This window comes from Ruditapes philippinarum, unplaced genomic scaffold (assembly GCF_026571515.1).
Source record: "Ruditapes philippinarum isolate M1 unplaced genomic scaffold, ASM2657151v2 ctg592_1_1_1_1, whole genome shotgun sequence".
Lineage (NCBI taxonomy): Eukaryota > Metazoa > Mollusca > Bivalvia > Venerida > Veneridae > Ruditapes > Ruditapes philippinarum.
The window spans coordinates 480,834-505,000 of record NW_026854960.1 but is presented as its reverse complement, the minus strand read 5'-3'; the positions used below and the strand labels follow the sequence as shown (position 1 = coordinate 505,000).

Genomic DNA, 24,167 nt, shown 5'->3' with positions numbered 1-24,167 from the left:
AACAGACAATGCCATGAATGAAAATAGGACAATTTCTAATTGATTCAACCAGAAGACACTTCTGTTAATAACCAAAAGTCATTTATTGCTTGACTGAAGCTAATATACCAATTTGAGAATACTATGTTACATTTTGTAAATTAATCCAGCCTTTCAATCCCTGGGGTTAGAGACCTGGCATAACCCGAAAGGCCCACTCAGGGACAATCAGACTGATGGTACCATACAATTTCGAATATACCCAGCTTTTTTGTCACAAAAACAAAACCATGCAATGACCTTGCCATCAGACAGGCAGATGAAAACTCATTTCGCTAGCTTTTCCTAAACTGACTGCGCATTACATGTAAAGGTTTTTCTACATTACATTTTGTTTATATAAACTGAAACATTCTCTTATTCAATTAATTTTACTCATCATTTTATCATAATTCATCCTACATTAATTTTTTTTCAGAATAGGCTTTAACACTTATCCAAAATAAATATCCCGAACATTATTTATAGATTAATTTTGCATCACCATCGACTTTTTAAGTGTTAAAGTCAAAAGATCAAAAAAAATATATATGTTGGAAAATTTTGCTTCAGAGGAATTTTCAATGGTTATACCTAAACTAAGAGATGTAATCAACAGATAAAAACAGTTACATTTCCAACAACTTGACCCTATTAAAGTTAATGTTCCAAACCCCATGATCAAAATCTAAAACCCTCTGTGAGTTTTCAAACATTAAATCTTTTTATTGCCCACCTATTTTGAAAACAAATCTGAGGCTCTTAAAATATCAACATGGTTATTTTTTAAAAGATTCTTGTGGCAAAGAAAAGTTCTTTACGATTAACCTAAATTTTCTAAAATCTCCGAACCATTATTATATAGATTAAAACATCATTAAAATCTGAATATTGTTATTTCGAACTTGGCTTGTTTTCATCATAATTTTAAAGGTTGTTTATACCTAAATGAATCTATAAAGCAATAAATATAATCAGCTGATTGATGAAAATAGTGTTCAAACCAATTCTAAAAATTAATTTTCATGGCTGTAGCTTGTTTGTTTATACAGAAGTTATTTTAGTTCCATTGTGTAGGAAGTTTTTATCTTATTATTATACACACTATCGGATTCATTCCTAGAACCAACCAATACTGAGCAATGACTGTAAAGTTTCTTGCCCAAGGAAACAACAGCTTGCCCATGTTTGGGTTTAAACACATACAGCTTAAAGATCCATAGATTACAAGTCTGACACATTAACCCAGAAGCACTTGTAACATAATTATTATGAATCTCCTAAATTTAATGATTTATAGAAATGTGTCAATAAGACACAGATGCACATATTACATTTTTATCTCCTAGCAAACCATGACCTGGGTATTATGCATGACACATTTTTTTTTACCATGGTGAAGACATATGCCAAATGTCACATGATTTATAAGTTATATGATTAAAATGGACAAGATTTAAACTTTGTCAAGCGCAAAAATGATTCTGAATGTGCTGACATTAGGGTTTAACATAATTATGAATGATTATCTGAAAAGCCAAATGATATACATGTAGTTATAAACAGAAAAGGATTTGACCCTTGACCTCAAAAATGAAAATGACCTTGATGAAGTGAGCATTAGTCTTTTATGCCACACATCTTCATGACTGTTGCAATGACACACTTTGACTTATTCAATAGATCATCATAATGCAAAATTTTACAACAATCCAGCAAGTAAGGACATAGGATTTGACCTTTGACCTTTAAATATATCCTTGACCTAAAAGTTGCAGACCCAGTTCTTGCATGCCATACATCATCTGACTACAGTGAAGATATATGCCAAATATTTCTACAATCCATCAAGTAGAGAAAGATAAAACACTGGACAGGATTTGACCTTATACATTTTTTTTTCATTTTTTTTCTTGAAATCCCTTCATGCATGTAGAAGTTATAAACTGAGCACAAAGTATATACCATCTGTAAATCTGTATCATTTTTCATGATTTCTATGAAGTATCACAACATTTCATGATTTCTTCAAAGTTTCACAGCATTCTTAACATTTCATGATTTCTTCAAAGCTTCAAGGCATTCTTAACATTTCATGATTTCTTTGAAATCTCAAAACATTCTGTAAGATTTCATAAATTATAGGAAGTTTAAAGACATACTCCTTAGTTCCCTATAATTTCTGTATTTTAAGACTATTTTTTAGCACAGGAAGATCTTTGGGAATAACTATTTACTAACTCATTCTGTGTACCTGTTGGCACATGTATTGTTGCTGTAGATGGTTTAACACCTTTTTGTTCTCTATGGGTGTGTGAAGAGAAGCATGTTGAGAAGTTGGAAGCGTAGTCCTTATAAAGAAACCAATTACCATCCAGGGTCACTGTATATCTGATCTACTGTAATAATATAGTTCTTAACCTAAGATATCTCCTCACATATTTCAGTAACATTAATAAAAAAATATTCACCAAGAATAACAAGGGCAACATTGTCACAAAATTTTAAAGCCTGGCATCAAAAAATCTTTTGACAGAGATGTGGGCATTATAGAAAGCTATGACATATAAGACATATAGGAGATATGTTCTGGGAAATTTCCGGAAAATACCTGGTTATTTTATCATCTCTAGTGACCTTGACCTTGCAAATATTAACCAGAATTACATGTGTCACACTTGTAGTTATGATAGTTATCATTTGTGTTACAATCCATCAATAAATGATGACTAAATGGTCCCCGTACACAAACTTTGACCTCTTTGTATTTGACCTTTACTTTGGTAGCAGGGACCATGATTATGTGCGCGATAAACCTCAAAATGGTGAGCACTTGTGCCAAGTTACATTAAAATCCCCTTTTGAATGTAAAAGTTTGGCTCCAAACAAACATTTTTCAATGAACTCTAAGTGTAACCTTTACCTTTAGCCTAGAGACCAGGTTTATGCATGTGACACTGCTTCTCATAGTGGTGAACATTTTTATGAAGTTTCATTAGAATTCCACCATATGTGTGGACAAAATCTCTATATTTTATCATCTTTAGTGACCTTGACCTTGCATATATTAACCTTAATCACATGTTTCACACCAGTAGTCATGATAATAACCATTTGTGTTTCAATACCTCCATAAATGATGACTAAATGGTCAGAATACATATTTTCATATTTTTATATGAACTTTGATGTTTCATTAAAATTCCTCCATGCGTGTAATATATATGCTCCGGACAAAAATTTGACACCGCCTGCCGGCCAGGGGTTAAACTATAATACAACTACTAAAACTACCTGCAAGAATCCTCCGTATTCTCTTCTTTGACATCACCTCCAATTGTTCCATACATCTTCGTCTTAAATCTTCAAACGGCACCTCCTGAAATAGATTCTTTTTTTCAATCATACTGGAAACATTATTTTTAAATAACCATTCAAGTAAGCTTACAAGACAGGGCAAAATAGGTTTATACACTGGACAATTTTTTGCTTGTTTTGTTAGGATTTACGGCAAACCAACACAATTTAGGTCATATGGTGCCGAAACAGGAAAGATGATTTTGGCTAACCTTGGGTGTTACAAATTTAATGCAACACCAGGGGTCAAAACCATCACATATACTGGCAAGTTTTTCTAAACAATAGGTTCAGAAAACTTATGAGGAGAAGTTAAGGGTTACACTTACATAGAAGACAGGTCAGTTTTGGTTCGAGCTCCAGCATATGGCATTGTGAATTACTGCTGCCGAAACTGAACTGTAATAGTGTTTATGTTGAAACATCAGGTGGTCACCTTAGTGGTGCTCATATTCACAATCACCGCATTGAGTGGCAGACACCTTTACCACTAAGCCACTGCTTACCTTAGCACTCACTGGGTACTGAATACATTACAAGAACTTGCAAGGACATGGCATATCCTCCCTTCATGTTAATAAAATACCAATGGGATTTTAACATTTTTATCTTAGAAGACTGTTTATAACCGCTAATCATTTCCGCAAAAAAATAAAACGACCACTAACAGCAGTTTTCTCTCTTGCAAACAAGTCTTGTCGGTTTCTACATTCACTTGAATTTCTTGAAACATGCGTGACAATACGATGCATGTTGAAATTTCATATTTCATTTTGAATAAAGTTATTCCTGATTGCATCGAATAAAAACCAATATAACTATTAGGTATTGAAAATTGGATAGTGCAAAATGTAATAAATACAGTTATTTAATATCATATTAGAATTATTCCCTTGCCATTGCCATATTTCCTAGACGGGGGGCTTTATGTTTTTTGTCTTCTTTTTTTTTTCCGTTTCTGCCGGCGTAACATAAAACATCATAATTCTAAATTTAAAATTTGCCGAAAATTTCAACTATAAATCATAATAATCAAATTGTTTAATAATTCATGTTACTCTTCAATTTCATCGCAAATTAAATTTATCATATCTGTACACTTCAAATATTCAATATTGAAACAGTTCTCTGCTCTATAATAGTTAAATTCTATGAATACCCAGCGAAAAAAAACAATAAAAAAACAAACAATACAAAAAAAACAAGAGGGCCATGATGGCCCTGAGGTCGCTCACCTGTATATAGGCCCCCCCCCCCCCCCCCCCCCCCAACGTTGCAGGGCCAATTTTAACCAAAGGGCTTTTATTTGCACAAACTTGGTAGACACCCATAAGAAGATGTTTCATGCTAAACATCTAAGCTCTAGCTCATTGGGCTTTTTAAAAGAAGATTTTTTTTAAGTTTTTACTATACACATATAGTTAAAAACAATGACACCCCTGGGGCGGTGCCAATTTTGACCCCAGGGCTTTTATTTGAACAAACTTGGTAGACACCCATTAGAACTTGTTTCATGCTAAATATCTTAGCTCTAGCTCTTTGGGTACTTTAAAAGAAGACTTTTTAAGTTTTTACTATATGCATATAGGGAAAATCAATGACCCCCCGGGGCGGGGCCAATTTTGACCCCAGGGCTTTTATTTGAACAAACTTGGTAGACACTCATTAGAACATGTTTCATGCTAAATATCTTAGCTCTAGCTCTTTGGGTTTTTTAAAAGAAGACTTTTTAAGTTTTTACTATATGCATATAGGGAAAATCAATGACCCCCTGGGGCGGGGCCAATTTTGACCCAAGGGCTTTTATTTGAACAAACTTGGTAGACACTTATTAGAACATGTTTCATGCTAAATATCTTTGCTCTAACTCTTTGGGTTCTTTAAAAGAAGACTTTTTAAGTTTTTACTATATGCATATAGGGAAAATCAATGACCCCCTGGGGCGGGGCCAAATTTGACCCCAGGGCTTTTATTTGAACAAACTTGGTAGACACCTATTAGAACATGTTTGATGCTCAATATCTTAGCAATAGCTCTTTGAGTTCTTTAAAAGAAGATTTTTTAAGTTTTTACTATATGCATATAGGGAAAATCAATGACCCCCTGGGGCGGTGTCAATTTTGACCCCAGGGCTTTTATTTGAACAAACTTGGTAGACACCCATTAGAACATGTTTCTTGCTAAATATCTTAGCTCTAGCTCTTTGGGTTCTTTAAAAGAAGATTTTTTTAGTTTTTTCTTTCGGTTGCCATGGCAACCAGAGTTCTGCATGGAATTAAATTCTTTGCACAAATTTTAAAGGTGACCACAAAAGGAACATTCCTGTGAAGTTTGGATGAAATTGGCTTAGTGGTTTATGAGGAGTTGTCATTTAAAGTAAAAGTTTACGGACGGACGACGGACGGACGCCGGACGAAAAGCGATCACAAAAGCTCACCCTGTCACTTTGTGACAGGTGAGCTAAAAACAAGATAAAATTAACACTAACATTACATGTACATTCTGTTCCTTTAATTTAGACAAATGTACATGACCCTCCAGCAGAGACCGTTAAATAATTAACAATGAATTGTTATATACGCATATACAGTCTATCGTTAAATTCAATTCTCCCCAGACTTTTCATAGTGACCCTATAAATAGGTCTTGAGGAAAAAAAGAACTAAAAATCAATGAAAAACCATTATAATGTGGTCATTATCGGCATAAGAATACAGTGTTTATAAATATTTCAAAGGCAAATTATAGCCATAAACAAAGAGTTGGAAACCAAGTAATGGAACATAATTTATAATATCAAATTTAATTGTCAGAAATATCGGCACTCGTAAACTCTCTCTGACAACCACTTGAATAAAAGTCAAATGGCGTTGCTTACTTATTTATCTTCAAAAAGGGTGATAAAACACTATTAAAGTTTTCTTAAGAAAGTAATTTAATATGATATTAACATCTTGTGAGATGTTATAATTGAATTAAAAATGTCTGTGATGTCCCTTTGTTATCTTCTATGGCTCTTTTATATGAGATATTTTTCTTCACCACCTTATTTAAATGGTGTTTGATTTACTTATATTTTTCGAGCCAACTTGATGGAATGGAGTGGAATCTGTGGATAATGTGCTTTGTTGAATTTTTTTTTTTTTTTTTTTTTTTTTTTTTTTTTTTTTAAAGAACGTACCACTAACTGGTGTGCATCTTTAAAATGGTGTCACATGTTTATTGAGATATAACATTTACATACGAATGTCTTCCTGTTTTCTTGTTTTATCAAAAGGTTTGTTTTTCTCTTTAAGTTAGTTTATGAGTAGAAACTGAACTAGGCACATATCCAAATTCATCAAAATGAGCATATAACTATATTCATCAAAATAAACACATAACTAAATTCATTAAAATAAGCAAATATGACATAACTAAATTCAAGAAAAGAACCACATGACCACAAAACTTCATAAAGATAACAACATAACTAAATCAAAATTGGCACATAACTAAATTCATCAAAGTTAGCAAATAACTAAAGTTTAAAGAATATAACCACATAACTAAACTCATTAAACTAAAACTATCACTAAATGTGATTAATACCCCCACAAGACTGCTACAGAAATGAGAAAGTTACTAGTAACAGAATACCTTAATAGAGTTATGACTGTGGGCAATTAAAGATAGTTGTGGTTCTTGTATGTTGCATTTCTTTTTAATGTGGTTGACCAATGATGAAGTTTTATTGAATTACTCTGTAATAAGGCCAGAAACTTAAGCACTGCACTTCCTCTCATTGCGCTTGACCATTGTATGAAGTTGCATTGAATTCTAAACCTTAGTTTTTAAGTTATGCACCAGACAAGGAAAAGGAACAAAGGGCAATAACTCTACAAATACTGAAGATGGAGTTATGGTTATTGTACACTGCACTTCCTCTCATTGCCCTTGGCCATTGTATTAAGTTGTATTTAATTCCAACTACTAGTTTTCAAGTTATACACTGGATAAAAAAAGTAACAAAGGGCAATAACTGTAATTTGTCCAAATAGAGTTATGGTTCTTGTGCACTGCACTTATCTCACTGCCCTTGACCATAGTATGAAGTTTCATTGAATTCCAACCATTAATTTTCAAGTTATGTACTGGACAATGAAAAGTAACAAAGGACAAAAACTCTTAAATGAGTCAAGAAAGAGTTATGGTTTCTGTGCACTGCTCTTCCTCTCAATATACTTGACCATTGTATGAAATTGTATTGAATTCCAACTAGTAGTTTTCAAGTTATGCTCTGGACAAGAAAAAAGCAATGGAAAAGTAACAAAGGGCAATATCTCTATAAATACTCTGGACAGGGTAATTGTTCTTGTGCACTGCACTTCCTCTTATTGTGCTTGACCATTGTATGAAGTTGTTTTGAATTCCAACCAGTACTTTTCAAGTTATGTCCGGACAAGGAAAAGTAACAATGGGCAATAACTCTGTAATTAGTCAAGATACAGTTATGGTTCTTGTACACTGCACTTTCTCTTAATGTGCTTGATGATTGTATGAAGTTGTATTGAATTCCAACCAGTAGTTTTCAAGTTATGATCCAGACAAGGAAAAGTAACAAGGGCAATAACTCTGTAATTAGTCAAGATGGAGTTATGATTCTTGTGCACTGTACTTCTGATCATTGTATGAAGTTGTACTGAATTCCAACCATTAGTCTTGTGCACTGCACTTCCTCTTATTGTGCTTAACCATTGTATGAAGTTTTTTTGAATTCCAACCAGTACTTTTCAAGTTATGCTCCGGACAAGGAAAAGTAACAAAGGGCAATAACTCTGTAATTAGTCAAGATAGAGTTATGGTTCTTGTACACTGCACTTTCTCTTAATGTGCTTGATGATTGTATGAAGTTGTATTGAATTCCAACCAGTAGTTTTCATGTTATGCTCCAGACAAAGAAAAGTAACAAGGGCAATAACTCTGTAATTAGTCAAGATGGAGTTATGATTCTTGTGCACTGTACTTCTGATCATTGTATGAAGTTGTACTGAATTCCAACCATTAGTCTTGTGCACTGCACTTCCTCTTATTGTGCTTAACCATTGTATGAAGTTTTTTTGAATTCCAACCAGTACTTTTCAAGTTATGCTCCGGACAAGGAAATGTAACAAAGGGCAATAACTCTGTAATAAGTCAAGATAGAGTTATGGTTCTTGTACACTGCACTTTCTCTTAATGTGCTTGATGATTGTATGAAGTTGTATTGAATTCCAACCAGTAGTTTTCATGTTATGCTCCAGACAAAGAAAAGTAACAAGGGCAATAACTCTGTAATTAGTCAAGATGGAGTTATGATTCTTGTGCACTGCACTTCTGATCATTGTATGAAGTTGTACTGAATTCCAACCATTAGTCTTCAAGTTATGGTGTAGACAAAAGAAAGCTATGAAAAAGTAACAAAGGGCAATAACTCTATAATTACTTTAGATAGAGTTATGGTTCTTGTGTACTGCACTTCCCCTTATTGTGCTTGACTATTGTATGAAGTTGCTTTGAATTCCAACCAGTACTTTTCACGTTATCCTCCGAGAAGGAAAAGTATCAAAGGGCAATAACTCTGTATTTAGTCAAGATAGAGTTATGGTTCTTGTGCACTGCACTTCCTCTCAATATGTTTGATCATTGTATGAAGTTGCATTGAATTCCAATCATTAGTCTTCAAGTTATGCTCTGGACAAGGAAAATGCAACGGACCGCTGGACCGACCAACCGACAGACCGACCATCGAGTGACTTCTATATACCCCCCAAACTTCGTTTCGGGGGTATAACTAGGCACATAATTAAATTTATCAAAATAAGAGCATGACTAAATTATAAATGTAAGACACTCAAAACTAATTTACCAGCTACTCATTATAAGCATATTTACAATGATATAGATTTTATTTGTGCCCTGTTCAACTTTCTGAAATATTTATTACTATGTTATTGAATTACTGCAATTTAATATCAAGACTATATTTCTAGTGACATTTTAAAAGAATTAATAAAATGACCTTTTCCCTGATGTACACATGAAACAGAAAATTAACAATGATTCATTATTGCGAGGAAAAAAGGCAAAAACTCCATTATGTGGTCATGCAAACATGGACAGTGTCCATTTTTGTTTAGTGGATTAACAATTATCAGGGAGTGAAGTGTTATTTCTCATTTCCAATTTTTTTCTGTTTTCGGACAATGAAATTTTAGCCAGAAAGTCCATTACTTTAGCCTGTCTCGAAGGAATTTCAAATTGATTGAAATTTACTAGCGCAGATAGAACCCAAAGAGTACAATACCATAAACAATAAAAGAAAAAAATTCTCCTTTCCTTTGACCAGTGAAATCATCAACTTAATGGGTGCCGGCAACCGGAAAACGGTCTCAAGAGAGACGGCAAAAATTGACATTAAAACCAGAGTATTTTTTTCTCTAAAATTCCATATACAATGAATAATTTGAGTTATTGCTTTTGGCTAACTATGGTTTGTAAGCAGACATAAGTGAAATTTATTGCCGTCTTTTAAAAGACATCAATATCAAAAAAGGTTGAAAAAAAATTCAGACATCCATTCATTAATGGGATATATATCTTTCTTATATGGACCATAAGACTAATATCCCAGACGTGAATTCCTCGTTTTTCACAGCTCCGAATCTTGAAATTCAAATGTTTTAAGACACATATAATAAGTGTATAGACAATACAAAGAAAAGAATCATTGAAGTGTCAATACATAGAGACACAGTCATAACTAAGTGTTCGAAAGTCTTAAACTTTCTATCCTCTAAAGAATAAAATTAAAATCTACTTAAACATACAGATATTTCTTCCTCTGTGGATTTTGAATGTTCAAGAAGGCTTGTTTAAGATAGGTTTTATGACAAGCCATGTCTAACTGAAGACATTTTCTATGGAATTTATTCGGGCAATTTCAAGAAAATTTCATAAAACCTTGAAACGTAATAGCCGATATTAAATGATTATTGGTTTTCAAGAAATCTATTATAAAAACATATTATGTATCTATTATACTGCCCTCACACATACCTCGCGACCTTACTGCGACCTTGCTACGACCCAGGACGCAGCACAGTCGCCATGGACGCAGCGAGGTCGTAGCGAGGAACCCAAGGACGCACAAGGTCGCAGACCGTCGGCGACTATTTTGAACATGCACAAAACAGTCGCAGAAACTCTGCGTTCTTGCTGAGTCCTGGTTAGGTCGCCGTGGGATCGCAGTGGAGTCGCCATAGTCGCAGCAGCATCGTAGTAAGGACGCAATAAGAACGCAATAGACGTAGTACACTCGTACTTAGGACGCCGCTGTTTCAACAGACTGTGGACCACTAGAAGACTGTTTGTATGCGTCTCCGCCAGTGGATGAAGCCGCGATTTCTACTCACTGTGAACCACTACCAAACTGCATATCTGAAGCGGCGACTGGGTCAACTTGTAGCACTTTAGAGACCCTCGCTCTTTTGCCTCGTCCGCCTCTCATCTTTGGAATAATATGGATGATTTAACTTAATACTAATTAAATATACGTCTTCACTCGTTGAAGGTCAGACTCGGAATGAAATTTACTGGTAAAAAGTATTGTTTTTATAGATGTAGCAAGACCATAGTAGGGTCGTCGTACAGTCGGAGGACAATCGCCGGACAAACGCAATAGTCGTCGTAGAGTCGCGGTAAGGACGCAGAGAACATAGCACAGTCGCAGCTGGGTCGCCGATGATCGCCGTGGGGACGCAATACAGTCGCAGTGGAAACGCCATGGACGTAAAAATTTGAAAGAAAACCAACGATTTTCGAAAGAAAAATGCTATTTTACTAGTTTTCAGGTCGCAGTAAGGTCGTGGTTTATGTGTGAGGGCAGCATTACAAGACATTATAACATTATGTAAATTAGTAATTCGTCTTGTTTTCATAACACCAGTAAATCATAAACCTTTAATGAAATAATATTTAAACATGAACAATTGCTACGTACTAGTGAACTTGTTGAGTCAGGAATCTCTCTAAATACCTTAAAGGCCCATTAAGCCTCCAAAATGCTACCATTTTCACTTCTCAATAACTTCTTATCTTTTGGTATATTGTTACAGATTCAAAAAAGTTATCCAATGGTTATATAGATGAACTGTCTTTTGCTTCTTTTGCCTTTTGGCAATTGGTATAATTATAGTGATTTAGTATTTTGTATGGAAATCAAATTCTACTTCCTTTTTTATATATTGCTACCTTTAATACAAATTTCTATTTTCATTGGTTGTTTGATACCTAACATGCTCTAAATCCATTATTTGAGCCGCGTCAGAACAAAACCAACATAATGGGTTTGCGACCAGTATGGATCCAGACCAGCCTGCGCATCCGCACAGTCTGATCAGGATCCATGCTGTTCGCTTATAAACCCTATAGCAAGTAGAGAAACTGATAGCGAACAGCATGGATCCTGATCAGACTGCGCGGATGCGCAGGCTGGTCTGGACCCATGTTGGTCACAAACCCGCTATGTTGGTTTTGTCGTGACATGGCTCAAATATTAACTTCTGAGGCATAATGTGCCTTTAAATGGACTTGTCCATCTTTTTACCTGGACAAGACCATTCATTTTATTAGCACGAAATTTCCACGAGCCATCAAGAAATAACATTCAGTGGACACAATCTTGCATGCCCATATCATGCACACAAACACCACAAGTCAATACTATAATTATGCTTCTGTACCCTGTTACCCTGGTGACAACATCAGATTCTTCCAAATGTTTTGACAATCCATTAAGTAATTAGAAAGTTTTAAGCCAAAGATGAAAGAAGACACAAACAATTTGGCTTTTGACCTATAGTGCAATCTTGACCATGTGGATCTTGTGCAACACATTGTTTTATTGTGTTGAAGAACTGCCAAGTTTAATGACAATCCATCAAGTAAAAACACTTATAAGTTGGACAGGATTTGACCTTTGAACTTAAAGATGTAATATTTCTACATCCATCAAGTAATGACATTGAATTGAGGAACTGGGTCTTGCATACAATCATGTTTTACACTGTTGACTTATGGTGATCATACATACCAATTTTAATTAGATCATGTATGTCAAAGGAATTGGACAGACCCTGACATGAAATATACGGGGCTTTTTGCACGCCCATATGTATGCGCACACACACATACATACATACACAACATATTATAACCACATCAACACAGTTCTCCCTCATTTCATGGACAATGCTTTCACAGTCAATATCTGACCTTAAATGGTGACATTCTATTCTTGCAATAGGAAATTCCTCATAATGTTACAAATTAAATTGTCAGTCGTCAACAGTTCAGAAATCAGACGACAAGACTCAACATTACCACAGTTATGTCGGCTACCTATTCATAGACAAACCCATTAAAGTTTTTATAGAGAGATTTCCAATCTTAATGAAATTACTAAACGTAATGTCAATCAGACAAAATTTATCAAACAAAAGGAAAACCTATCCATCATGACGTCCTGCAAATTAAATTTTTGAAAAGCAATAATCAATATCACTCTGACCAATCAAATTGATTTTGTACAAAGGCACCTTTGGATGTTTTTAAATAAAGATTTTTACAATCGATCGAATCTAATTTAACAAAATAACAAAATCTTTGTTACGGATACCCGTATGCTGATTCCTGCGAAGAAAATTTCAATAAAAATCATTAAAATATAATAACGTACGGAAATAATACCACTAAATGACCCTTCGAATCAATAGAATTTTATTTCAACAAGAAGTTTTCAGCATCTATTAAGTGGCGACTTAATATGAAAATCAATGGGGATTTAATAAATGAATCAAAATCAATAGGATATTTTATTATACTTTTCATCTGGGATAACATTGATTTTTTAATCATAATAGTGGCAATTAAATGTTTATAGTTGTTACAAGATGACAGTTTTATGTTCAACAAACAAATCCCGATTTGGCCTACAATCTGATTTTCAAGAAAATTATCAATACACTGTAAAGGTAGATTGTCATACAATTTAATTTAAAAAAAAATAAAAAGAAATTTCGACTTGATCAAAAATGGGATAGCATGTTTCAATGGCAGGGAGGTTTCAAGTCCCTGAGTCAGAATCCCTGGCCAGATTGACAAATCCTTTCATGTGATAAAACTCTACAACCATGAGGTAACAGCCTGAACATTGGCACTGCTCTCCTGCTAAAGTGAGTCTTCATCTAAAATAAATAACAAAGATGGGCCCCTAGCATGTACCTAAAAGGGAACTTTGTTGGTCAATATATGGTTAACGCATAATATAATTAGCTAAATATATGTTAGCCAAGTTCAAGAAACAGTCAATAAATTCAAACATTCAAAAGAGATAAAATTGAAAGATTATAAAAAGATACAACAAACAAGATATAAATGAAAGCTTCCTGTCTCTGCACTACTAAACCCTTCCAATGAAGAGAAAACAACAACTTTTTCTCCTTTATCATTAATTGATAATGTTGTTTCTGGTGATGGGTATATAATTTTGTACTAATGTGAAATTAAATGAAAATTAAATCAAACCACAGTTTAGCTCATATCTGATTTTTCAAGTAAAATATAACTATACATTAAAGCTGGGTTATCAGTTTATTGTTCCTATCTTTGGAAACGAAATGACTAGTATTTAAGGTGATCACTCCATCGTACGTGTTAGTTAATTCAAGTAACTTTAACTTTTGTTACTTTATGAAAATATTCATATTATTCTACTTAATTAACAACTATTTACCCTTAAGTGATCTTGAATTTGTATCTGAATGGCACACAGTTGTGCCCTAAACAATGTATGAATTGACACTTATAATATTCTTAAGTCTTCCACCGCTAAAGCTAGGCATTTGCAGTTTGACCATAACTATTTTGGCTGAACTGTGCTCTGGAGAATTCAAACTGGCTTACTACAGTGATCCGGAGTGAAAACTACCAATACCACCACCACCTTTGACCATAATATTGTCATTCCATCCTATAACCACTGTCAAAATGGTCAATGTGACTTCAAACCACTTTCACTTGACCACTGGAGGTTCAAATCCCACCAGGACTTGAGAGTCCTTCATGTGAAGAAGAGAGTCCTTCATGTGAAGAAGCTATCAAGCTAGTTTGTAAGGTCAAGCTACACTCAAGTTACCTTCATACATAAAAAAGAGAAGAACCTGCTGTATCCCGCTGAGAGTCACCATTTGATTTTAACATGATTCAAATTCCCCTATCTGCCATAGAAAAATTCTGATATAAAATCAAAATCATGTTGATGTACAGAAGCACCTTAAACTTTATTTCACATGTTGTATTAGAAAATAGCAGCACTTTTCTCTGATTTAAAATTAATCCTTTGATAAATTTGTATGAAATAAATTTGTAAGAACTTTATTTAATCACAATTTATAACCTACTACCATATCTCATCAGTATCAAATTTTGAAATCTTCAAAGAGTTGAATTCTCTTTAATATACTTTACATGAGTAATTTGATAAAATTCATCAAACAAATTGTTAACATTAAATTTTCATTTGAAAATTAATTACGAACTTTAATTTCATTAATACATAAGGTGTTAGATACCAAAGGCGATAATTTTCAAAAACACAACTGACTTCAAAATGAGAAATTCTTAGATGTGGCTAATGATTCTAAGTAGAATTCTAATAATCTTTAAAGAAAATGATTTAAAAGCGGCAATGTTCAAGTCTATAAAATATCAGTAACTTATGTTTGCACTATAGCCATGACCGAAGTCGATAATGGTATAGTGTCTTCAAATCACCTTATTCTTATCTCTTACAAGTTCAAATCCCGCTTGCGGCACTGAATGAAGCAAACCATCACATCATAAGGCTCGTGATTATTCTCACGTGCCGACTGGAGCAGGATTTCATGCACAGAAGCCAGACACTTAGGGGTTTTCCTCGCCACTAGGTTTTGATGTTGAAAAGTAAATAAACTGCCAACAAAGACCACCTATTCATTATTTATATGGGACTGGTCTTTGAATAGAGGTATGACTAATACATATATTAGTTAAGCAAACAAAATCAGAAACTATACACAAAAAATTTAATATTTTAATGAAACTTTTGTTGGAACTCTTCAATAAATTTAATTAATTATTTGAAAGCTTGCAGTCATGATTACTTCCCTTTAGTACTCTAAAGAGTGATGGCATTGTATTGCTTATCAAATGTAACAAAAGTAATGTGTTGTACATATAATTTCCAAGATTTATCGCTCAACTTCAAAACACTTATTAGCAGTCATTTAAGTTATTATAAAGTGTGGGTGGATTGAACAAAAGTTCACACAAACTACACAAACTGGTCTGTAGAAAACCACACATTTCAAAGATTTTTTTTTTCTTTTTTAAATCTGATTACAATCTGTTGTGTATAATCTGTAAATGTGAATAATTTGTGAATATGTACAATTTTATATATCACAAACATCTGTTTCCACGGCTACAAAAAAAAAATCCAACGACATTCAAAGCTGATTATTCATTAATATGATCAATGAAATATGACAAAACAATATAACCATAATTTTGTCATTTCATCTTGACTTTTGAAGTATCCCTGATAAAATTACCCAGAATTCATTGTTCGGCAACGTGAAATCCCAGTCGATATTATCAAGTGAATTTTTGCCTGATATCCCTACATAAAATACTGAATAAGTAATAGCTTTGAAATAGTTCCGAGTTTAATTCGTCTCAAATCGACCCTTTCAATTGTTAGAAATTCCAGAATAGGTCTGGACTAGCTTATAATAGATATGATGTATATATTTTTCCCTCTTAGCAATCAATTTCTAACATTGTCGATATTATTCCTTTCAGCGGCAAACCTAAATTAACTTTTCTTGCCATTTTTGCATTTTATTCTGTGAAGACTCAAAGTGTTCAACCATTGATAACATTTATATATATTCTATGTATACCCTAATGGAGAATAATTAAGTCAGTCGAAGTGTTTATATTTTTTAGGCAATCTGACAACAGAATTATAACTAACACATGACCATCACCCATTCCTAAAAATACCAACATGTCAAAGTGACTTCAAAGTATATTCAATTATTGCTTTAAAGTATTTTTATGCTTTAATGTCTTTTTGAAGTCCTAATATCAAAATTACAAGAGATCCAAAAAGGCCAGTAAAAAGTATTCAGCTCACCAAAACACTACTGCGAAATGACTATTTCATTAACTTACTCAAAATTAGAGAGCGATTTCATTTATTTTTATTTCTGTTATACCAACTGATACTTTTTTTTAAAAATTATTTTTTGCCTGACTCTTAATGAATAGCACTTATCACATAAAATCTTAATTTTAATGTAGATTTCAAGTTCCCTTTTCGTGTATACTGGTAAGAGACACTTTAATCTTTCACCTGCTGAAACAAAGTAGTTATGCCTTTGCCACCAGAACCCCCCCCCGGCAGGCCTGCGCATCCATGTAGTCTGTCCAGGCTCTGTGCCGTTAGTGGCTCCCTTATGAACTTCAAATGGACTGTTTCAAATTCGAAGCAAGGCAAATACATTACCAAAATTCAGTAGCTTGTAAGGTCTAGAGAAAAATTATTTTTCTAGCGATTTACTGTCACTGTGTAATAATTATTATCTAAGATATCAAGTTGACGGATATAATAAAGATTACATTCACTGTCGATAACTTGCGAATCAAAGTTTCAAATTTCACCTCACATGGACACTACTTTAAGACATGTATTTTACAAGTATCAGACTGATGTTGATGCTGATTCATTCTTTGAATTCACACTTTTTTCATGACAAATACTGAGATAGTTTAACAATAAATTATTTATGTTATCTTGTTTATTTATGGGTTTTATAGGGTGAGGCTGAATATTGTAAAGTTTCTCAATGATAAATTTAGTATCAGGAGACTGACACACAAAAAACAGGTGTTTCTGGAGGTTGTTATTAACCTACAACTTCCCCACATTTGCTTTTGAGGATGACCATATCTTACTGCATCTTTTAACATAGTGCAATTGATGCCTGAAAATCATTAATGAGCCATGCCATGACAAAACCAACATAGTGCGTTTGCGACCAGCACAGATCCAGACCAGCCTGCGCATTTGCGCAGTCTTACCAGGATCATGCTGTTGGCTTACAAACCCTATTACAAGTAGAGAAACTGATAACGAACATCATGGATCCTGATCAAACTGGACGGAAACGCAGGCTGGTCTGGATCCATGCTGGACGCAAACGCACTATGTTGGTTTTGTCATGGCACAGCTCATTAATTTTGCTGAAGTTATCAGGGCTTGAACCCTCTAATTATGAAGGCTATCAGTCCAAAAATTCTTCACACTTATTAAATGTCAGGTCATATAAGTTCTCAGTCTAAAGCTTACCAGGTTTGTGTACAGTAGACTTTGTAAATAGCTAAACTTGTACTGCTGACATAAGATAACAAAAGGAATGTCAGTAAAATATTACCTCACTACTGTAGGTTCGAATCCTGACAGGGACATTTGATTCTTTCATGTGAGGAAGTTATCCAACTATCTTTACCAAACGTCTGTGGTTCTACTCAGGTGCCCATTCGTACCAGAAATAATGCACAGAAGGGCACCTGCGGTCTTCCTTCAACAGTAAAGCTAGAAAAGTCGCCATTAGAAAAATTTAACTATATAAAATATTAACCTGTGGAATATATTTTATTCATAGATTGGCCAACCTGCATATGTCAGTGCTGAGAACTTTACTATATTCAGTATGACCAGCTAGGCACTTTTACAACACTATTTTTTTTTCACATCATCATCATCACAAATATCATCACCATCATCATCGTAATCGTCATCATCATCACAATTATCATCATCATCACCTACATCTTCATCATCATCATCATCTGAACACCAAAATCAACAACACCATCAATGAAATATATGTTTATCAAACTGTACAGTAAGATTTACCTCCCTTTACTTATTAATTGTACACTGAATACGATAAAACACGATCTATTTAAAACACAATCAACAAAAACTATATTAATCAATTTTAATTAGGCCTTCTTTTTATTTAAAGACCATGCTTTATTTTTAAAAAAAATGGGCCAGTTTTCTTTTGTTGTTTTTCTCCTTTTATCTGAACTATATATTTCAAAACAAGCCTCAATGATCTCCGCTTTAACGTTAATATGACTCTCTCTCTTGTTTTTTTTTCCTTACTGTCCGTCCAACCCAATCAATCATCATTTAACTGAGATAGCTAAAAGAAGCCTATTGATTTTGAATTCTACAATTTTCATATCAATTTCAAATTAGAACAGTAAAATTCTGAACAATATGTCAGATCATATAGTGACAGTGATTAATTAACTTTATAAATATCAGGGGCGTATATAGCTGCATTGCCTGCACATTGAATGCTATGACATATTAAAATTTCAAGTTTTCCCATATTCATTGTTTAAAAAAAAAGCCTAAAAGTATTAAAAAATTTTAATAATAAGGTAATAAGGAAATAAATTTTTTGTGCAGAAACTAAATATCAACAGATTATTCAAAAGTTATTTCGTACTTAAAGACATTTTCTACAGTTTTATGAAAAAATAATCCTTTCATAGAATTTTCTAATTTTTTTGTATGATGAGTAAAATTTAATGACGGATTTAAAAATAAAAAGAAAAATATATGTTGACGTGTTGGATTTCTTGTAAAATGGCAGTTTCCATGGTAACCGTATATCTAAAAACTGTCAAAATAGCCTAACTGTGTTATAACGAATAAAAAATGTAAAAGATAGCTTAAAACACACAACGAGCATTGTTTTATGCAAAGATAACCTTATCTAATGATTCTGTATGAAACAAATGATAATCTGAACATATTTCTTTAAAAAATGAGTTTTCCATGTTCCTCAACCGAACAAAAAATGAGAAAAATGAACATGAATTCTCAGAATAATTAGAGATATTGAAAAAAGTGTTTCATAGAATTTTCTAATTTTTTTGTATATTGTGTAAAATTTAATGACAAATTCAAAAAGAAAAAGAAAAATATATGTTGGCGTGTTGGATTTTTTGAAAAATGGCAGTTTCCATGGTAACCGTATATCTCAAAATTGTCAAAATATCCAAACTGTATTATAATAATGAATAAAATAGCTTATTACACTCACAATAAACATAATTTTATACAAAGCTTGCTTTATATTAGGGTTCTGTATAAAAACAAACGATAATTTGGACATATTTCTTTAAAAAAATGAGTTTTCATGCTTTTTAACTAAACAAAAAATGAGAAAAATAAACACGAAAATTTTCTGTAAAAAATTAAAGCTATCAAGAAATTTCTTTTACAGAATTTGCTACATTATTGATATATCAAGTAACATTTGATTGTGGATTAAAAAATAGAAATAAAATATATATGTTGAAGTGTTAGTTTTTTGTAAACGGGCAGTGTCCATGGTTACCGCATATGCCAACTGTCAAAATTACCACGTACGCTTTCTTAAGAAATATCAGCGTTATACTAAATGTACTGTCAAATATAAAACATGTTGTAATAAGAATTTCTTTTCTTTTGATGTTATATTAAGTAAATGATACTGAATTTTTTTTTAAAAAACATATCTAGGGCCATATTATTTTTTTCACTCGACTAACATGCCCGAACAGTAAGCAAGTATTCAGAAATTTACAAAGAAAATAATGAAATTCTCAACATTTCTTGGATATTAATTTTGTTTTTTATTCAACACTTTTAAAACATATCATTTTAAACTTCTTTGCCCAGTTGTCTGCCAGTAATCAAGTCGCGACGCACTTTTGTCACTATACCACTAGTGGGTGGGGTAACGCGCGCAGAATTATCATCAACGCTGTCGTACTAATGCTTGGAGAAATACTTTATGTGATGTTGTCTAAACGACATTCTTATTCTTTTGAACCAATCTCCTTTTGAACATTTAGAAATATCTATTCTGTATTATTTACTCATTATTTGCTTATAGCCGAAATTTAAACACTTATCCGAATACTATTCAACTTTACCTTCATTTGAAGAGTAATTATCCGTGATTATCTTTCTTGGGTGCGCATAACGATGCGCACAGAAAACTACCGAAAACGTCTTTAAACTGGATTTTTTTGGGGGGATTTTTTAAATGTTAAAACATGATTAAAAATGTTAATGTAATCATCGCACATGTATGATTCATATGTTATGTTATCTTATAAAACAAGTCATAATGTGTCGTCATATATGTGACATATATAGCATATGTGCGCAACATGTGTACATGCCGAAGCCACATTATTCTCACGGTCCCAGTCCTGGTCAAGTGGTACCCCGGTCCTTCTTGTGTAAAAATAAAATACAAAATAATTTATCAAGATGATAATGCGCATATTACTGGTGCTCTGGCTTAACTTTGAATCTTCCTGTCGTGCCACCGGAGATACATGCAGCTACCTTGGATCTGTACTGATATTGCAAGGGTTAAGTCTGTTCTTGATATTTTCCCTGCGACCCTTGGTTGTCATTCAATATCATAGAAACAACTTTGTCGAGCCATCTCCAAATAGACTTGATGAACTGTGAGCTCAATGACGAGCCACTTAGATGCCTGAAATGCTGTTATGGTTATATTCCCAGGTTTAACTGTACCAAACATTCAGGACTAATACAGTAAACATGTGTCAGAGAAAAGGAGGCTGTATAGTTGAAATAAAGTGGCTTTACAGTACCTTGTACTTTCCTGCACTGTCAATGAACAGGCTCAATCAAACCGAGCCCGCAACATTTTCATTTTTGTTGTTTTTTAGGGATTCTTTTTTTCACTATTATATTTAAAGCTGATCACTAAGCAGGGCTTCATTTGTAGATGCAATCTGTTAATCATATAAAATTTCAAAATATTATCAGCCACAATGTTTTTCAAGCACAGTGAATTTCGGCAGTGACAGTTAGTACAGCTGAGAACTTTGGGGACTGCAGCAAAGTTTCTTAACCCTTTCCCCCATGAGCATATTGTGAACAAGAGCTGTCCGTAAGACAGCGCGCTCGACTTTTTTATTGCTTGCCAATAAAAAAAGTTTTTGCAGTAAAAGGCAATACAAGAATCTCTGTATTATTAAAGTGAACTAGTTGTTTGATACCCTTGAATATTACAGCAATGTTTATATGACATAATTTATGGTAAAGTGAACAAGTGGATAGGAATGAATTTTTTTAGATTTTTTAAGTTTTTTAGTGCTTGCCTATAATACAAAACATTGACAGTTAAGGGCCATAATTCAAATAAAATCTTTGACAGAATTACCTTCTCCTGGACATGTTTGGGAATCATGATTGTAAACAAGTATTCCAACTTTCAAATTAATATCTCAAACAGTTCAGTCAAAAAGTGGACTGGTACTAAAAACTTAACCAAGATTCTAAGTCGATAAAAGGCCTTAATTTTTAAAACAAATCCTTGACAGAGTTACCTTCTCTTGCGTACAGATGGGGGTAATGATGTGAAATAGCATTAAAAGTTTCAAAGCAATATCTCAAAGGGTTAAGGCAATAAGTGGATTTTACCCATATTCAATGTATTTTCTAAGTCAAAAAGGGGCATAATTCTGTCAAAAACCTTGACAGAGTTATGTCCTCTTGTCTGTTGATGAAGGTCGTGATGGTAAACAAGTATGGTCAGTTTCAAAGCAATACCTCCAATGGTTTTGAAATAAAGTGAGGTGGTACAAAAAACTTAACCAAGCTCAATACACTTTCTAAGTCAAAAAAGGGCCATAATTCTGTCAAAAACCTTGACAGAGTTATGTACTCTTGTCTGTAGATGGAGGTTATGATGGTGAACAAGTATGGTAAGTTTCAAAGCCATACTTGTAATACTTCTGAAATAAAGTGGGGTGGTAGGAAAAACTTAACCAAGGTGTGACGCCGACGCCGACGCCGGGGCGAGTAGGATAGCTCCCCTTTTCATAGAAAAGTCGAGCTAAAAATGGCCATTTTTACTGAAAAGCCTCCTCTTACAAGTTCAAACTGCTATGAAACTATGAAAAATGCTTCAATACTAATCAAACTTGGCACAAATGTTGACTGGACCATTGCCTTTGTGACGACATGCTCAGTCTTAAATTTCCTGTTACCATGGCAACGAGGGGACATCTCAAAATTGCCAAAAATCACTATTTTGCCTCGATTTTTTCCATCAAAATTTATTTCAAAGTGCTGCAACTTCTCAAGGGATTGATATAGAGTCAAAGGCTTTTCAGCGTTGGTTACACGTTATATTATGATCGACCTGGGGTCATTTTTAGCCTCTCACAAGTCCAAAATTTTCTTGGCGATGAGGGGGACTCCGCCCCCCTTCAAACCCCCCTAACAGAAGGGGGCACATCCCCCTTCTGGCAACCCCCTGATGTATCTTTTGGATGGGGGGCGGCGCCGAAAAAAGTGCTCAATTTTTTGACCAACATTTCTCAAACGAAAACATGTGTTTGGGGCCCAAATAGGACATTTTTTCACTATTTGAGGCCTAAAAAAAGGGGGGGGGTCGAAAATGCGTTGTTTCGCGTATATATGTGGTAAAGGGTTAACAAAAAATGATGAAAAACTTTGGAATCACCTAAAAACTAGTTTTTCCATGTTAAAGTGTGGTCTTTCACCTAATTTCGGTGAAATATTGTTGTTTTGTAACATTCATAATTTTTTTAGTTAACCCTTTCCCCCATGAGCATATTGTGAAAAATGGCCATTTTTACTGAAAAGCCTCCTCTTACAAGTTCAAACTGCTATGAAACTATGAAAAATGCTTCAATACTAATCAAACTTGGCACAAATGTTGACTGGACCATTGCCTTTGTGACGACATGCTCAGTCTTAAATTTCCTGTTACCATGGCAACGAGGGGACATCTCAAAATTGCCAAAAATCACTATTTTGCCTCGATTTTTTCCATCAAAATTTATTTCAAAGTGCTGCAACTTCTCAAGGGATTGATATAGAGTCAAAGGCTTTTCAGCGTTGGTTACACGTTATATTATGATCGACCTGGGGTCATTTTTAGCCTCTCACAAGTCCAAAATTTTCTTGGCGATGAGGGGGACTCCGCCCCCCTTCAAACCCCCCTAACAGAAGGGGGCACATCCCCCTTCTGGCAACCCCCTGATGTATCTTTTGGATGGGGGGCGGCGCCGAAAAAAGTGCTCAATTTTTTGACCAACATTTCTCAAACGAAAACATGTGTTTGGGGCCCAAATAGGACATTTTTTCACTATTTGAGGCCTAAAAAAGGGGGGGGTCGAAAATGCGTTGTTTCGCGTATATATGTGGTAAAGGTTAACAAAAAATGATGAAAAACTTTGGAATCACCTAAAAACTAGTTTTTCCATGTTAAAGTGTGGTCTTTCACCTAATTTCGGTGAAATATTGTTGTTTTGTAACATTCATAATTTTTTTAGTTAACCCTTTCCCCCATGAGCATATTGTGAAAAATGGCCATTTTTACTGAAAAGCCTCCTCTTACAAGTTCAAACTGCTATGAAACTATGAAAAATGCTTCAATACTAATCAAACTTGGCACAAATGTTGACTGGACCATTGCCTTTGTGACAACATGCTCAGTCTTAAATTTACTGTTACCATGGCAAGGAGGGGACATCTCAAAATTGCAAAAAATCACTATTTTGTCTCGATTTTTTCCATCAATTTT

The 24,167-nt window shown here is 33.9% G+C and overlaps 1 protein-coding gene across 6 annotated transcripts in view; it reads right to left on the bottom strand.

Annotated features, from left to right (window-relative positions):
• Positions 1–24,167, bottom strand: part of LOC132741637 (caspase activity and apoptosis inhibitor 1-like) — a 171,151-nt gene that overhangs the window by 36,357 nt on the left and 110,627 nt on the right. For all 6 annotated transcript variants that reach the window (XM_060729856.1, XM_060729858.1, XM_060729853.1 and 3 more), the window contains one exon: positions 3,313–3,397. In XM_060729856.1, the coding sequence (XP_060585839.1) occupies positions 3,313–3,397 (85 nt within the window). The remainder of the gene's footprint in view (positions 1–3,312; positions 3,398–24,167) is intronic.